The sequence below is a fragment of the Triticum aestivum genome, unplaced genomic scaffold (genome assembly GCF_018294505.1).
Source record: "Triticum aestivum cultivar Chinese Spring unplaced genomic scaffold, IWGSC CS RefSeq v2.1 scaffold142541, whole genome shotgun sequence".
NCBI lineage: Eukaryota > Viridiplantae > Streptophyta > Magnoliopsida > Poales > Poaceae > Triticum > Triticum aestivum.
In genome coordinates this window covers 1-2,154 of record NW_025250654.1, presented here as the reverse complement: position 1 = coordinate 2,154, position 2,154 = coordinate 1, and the positions used below count along the sequence as shown (strand labels likewise).

Below are 2,154 nucleotides of genomic sequence, written 5' to 3'. Positions count from 1 at the left end.
CCTTGCATAAAAGAAAGTAGTACTCCCGGTCCTCTTAGACGGAGAAAAGGTAGTTTTTAGGGTGCTTAGGTGGGATCCACTAGATATAACTTTTCTATAGCAGAAAAGTGAGGATAAAAACATAGCGGCAGCATGCATGTCGACGCAGAGTCGAACGGCCGATTCCTTACCGGCATATACCAGTAACGCTCAAAACGACTTTGCAGCCGCGCAAGCTCCACTCCTACCTCCCTTTCATGTTGCTCGGTGTACACCAACTGCATGTTGCTCGGTACACACCAACTGCTGGAATGCGCATGTTCGCTAGAATGGGAAGGAAGAAGAGGATTGTCATGTGGAACTGGACTGGTCCGAACCATGTCAAGTCAGTAAAAAAAATTCTTTTTCTGAGTCAAGGGAAACTAAACCAGCTTAGATGAGAGGCTAAGGTTTGACGATTTTGGAGTTGAGGAACCACCATTTCTACACTTTCGGAAGAGTGCACAAACGATAAATATACCTTTTCTAAAAAAGAAATGGACTGTATATTGTCTATGTATGCCAAAGTCTTAAAATTTGGGGATAGAATTGACTTAATTGCTTGACTCATTGGGCAAAAAGTCCAAAACAGCTTACAAAGCAAGCAAGCTAAGCTGAATTGATGAAAGCATACATTATCCCACCGGCTAGATGACCAACAAACTTGACGAACATATGATTAAAAAAAAAAACTAGACGAACATGAAAGAAACATCGACTCCACAGCAGCAAGCATGCATGGATGTTCATTCTAGGTTGATCGGGGTGGCGTGAGCCTTGAGCACTTGCTCGAAGTCGGCATTCCGCAGCAGTCCGACCACAGCGAGCGCCTCCTCCAAGCTGCCGATGTTGGCCTGAGTCTCCAGCATCTTGGTGAAGGGCCCATCCCACTTGCGTGTGCGGTTGGAGCGGATGATCTCGTAAGACATGGTGTCCTAGTGCTCGATGTAGGGCAGGTGCTCCGGGGCGACGCGGGCACCGGTCACCCATCCTTCAAGGACGGTCTTGCGGATGGGCTCCAGCCGCTGGACCTGGTTTATCATCACCGGCATCTCCGCCAGCGCCCGCTTGACAGGCTCGACGTCGGCGCCCGGGTGGTAGGCGGAGAGCAACCGGGAGGTCTCCACCATCGCCTCCCGCCCTAGCGGCACGCCGGGCAGGTTGGCGAGGCCGCCAATGAGCTCGCTGTAGCTGTTGCCGAACGGGAGCGTCTTGGACACAGGGAAGAGGTGCTCACAGCCTGGGAAGGCTTGCCAATGGCCCCTCCCGTTTGTGAAGCCGGCGAAGGAGAGGTCGTGTCTCTGCACGGCCACAGAGGTCTTGTCGTCGGGACCGTGACCCCGCAGCTTCACAATGACGAGGCTGGGGGCAGCAACTGCTCCTGACCCGTCTCCGTGCATCATGTGGCTGACGGACAGAACAAGTATGAGGAGGAAGAGGAGGCACACAGCCATGTCGGCGAGTCGGTTGAAGGTGGATCCGTCCATCTATTCTCTTCGTGCAGTGAACAATTAATCAACAATGAACAATGAAGTGGTAGTATATATGGCGGCAACTGACACCAGCGTCGCTGATCGCATGACACAACTGTGCTTGCTGCTAGTGCAATGCATGGAACCAGCGTGAATGTCAGAAGAAGAGCGTGATATGACAGGCCGTGCTTGGCACCCATGTTGTGCCTGCCTTCCAGCACAAGGATGTGAGTACTATGCATGTGATGCCAGATTGCCAGTGCAGCTTCCAGCTTTTCATTCCAACTCTAGCTTTTGCTTCACGAGGAAATGAACACTATGTGTTGGCCGTTTTTTCTTTGGATGAGGGCTTTTATTTTTTTGCGGGGTAGATGAGGGCTTTTATATTATAGTATTGAAAGTAGCTGAGAAACCCACACGTTTTGCATGCCATTTCACATCTAGATGTGAAATAGCTATATCACATCTAACTTGCCCGTCGTTGGATTTTCACGTGCTAAGATTCGTGTTTCTGGTCGATCGCCTGGCTTGTCGCTTGTGGTGGTGCGTTCTGGTGCGACGTTTATTAGTAGCGAGGCCCAGCAGGAATTGTTAGATGGGCCGGTTGTGTTTTGTTTGTCTTTTCTCGTTTGGCTCATGCGACTGTTGATCCTTCAAAAAAAAA

At 50.4% G+C, this 2,154-nt stretch overlaps 1 protein-coding gene across 1 annotated transcript; it reads right to left on the bottom strand.

Moving 5' to 3' along the window:
* Positions 1 to 661: 661 nt before the first annotated feature.
* LOC123177373 (uncharacterized) lies at positions 662 to 1,513 on the bottom strand. The gene has a single exon (XM_044591153.1). The coding sequence runs from the start codon at positions 1,503 to 1,505 to the stop codon at positions 954 to 956; it is 552 nt and encodes a 183-aa protein (XP_044447088.1). The 5' UTR covers positions 1,506 to 1,513; the 3' UTR covers positions 662 to 953.
* Between the last annotated feature and the right edge of the window lie 641 nt (positions 1,514 to 2,154).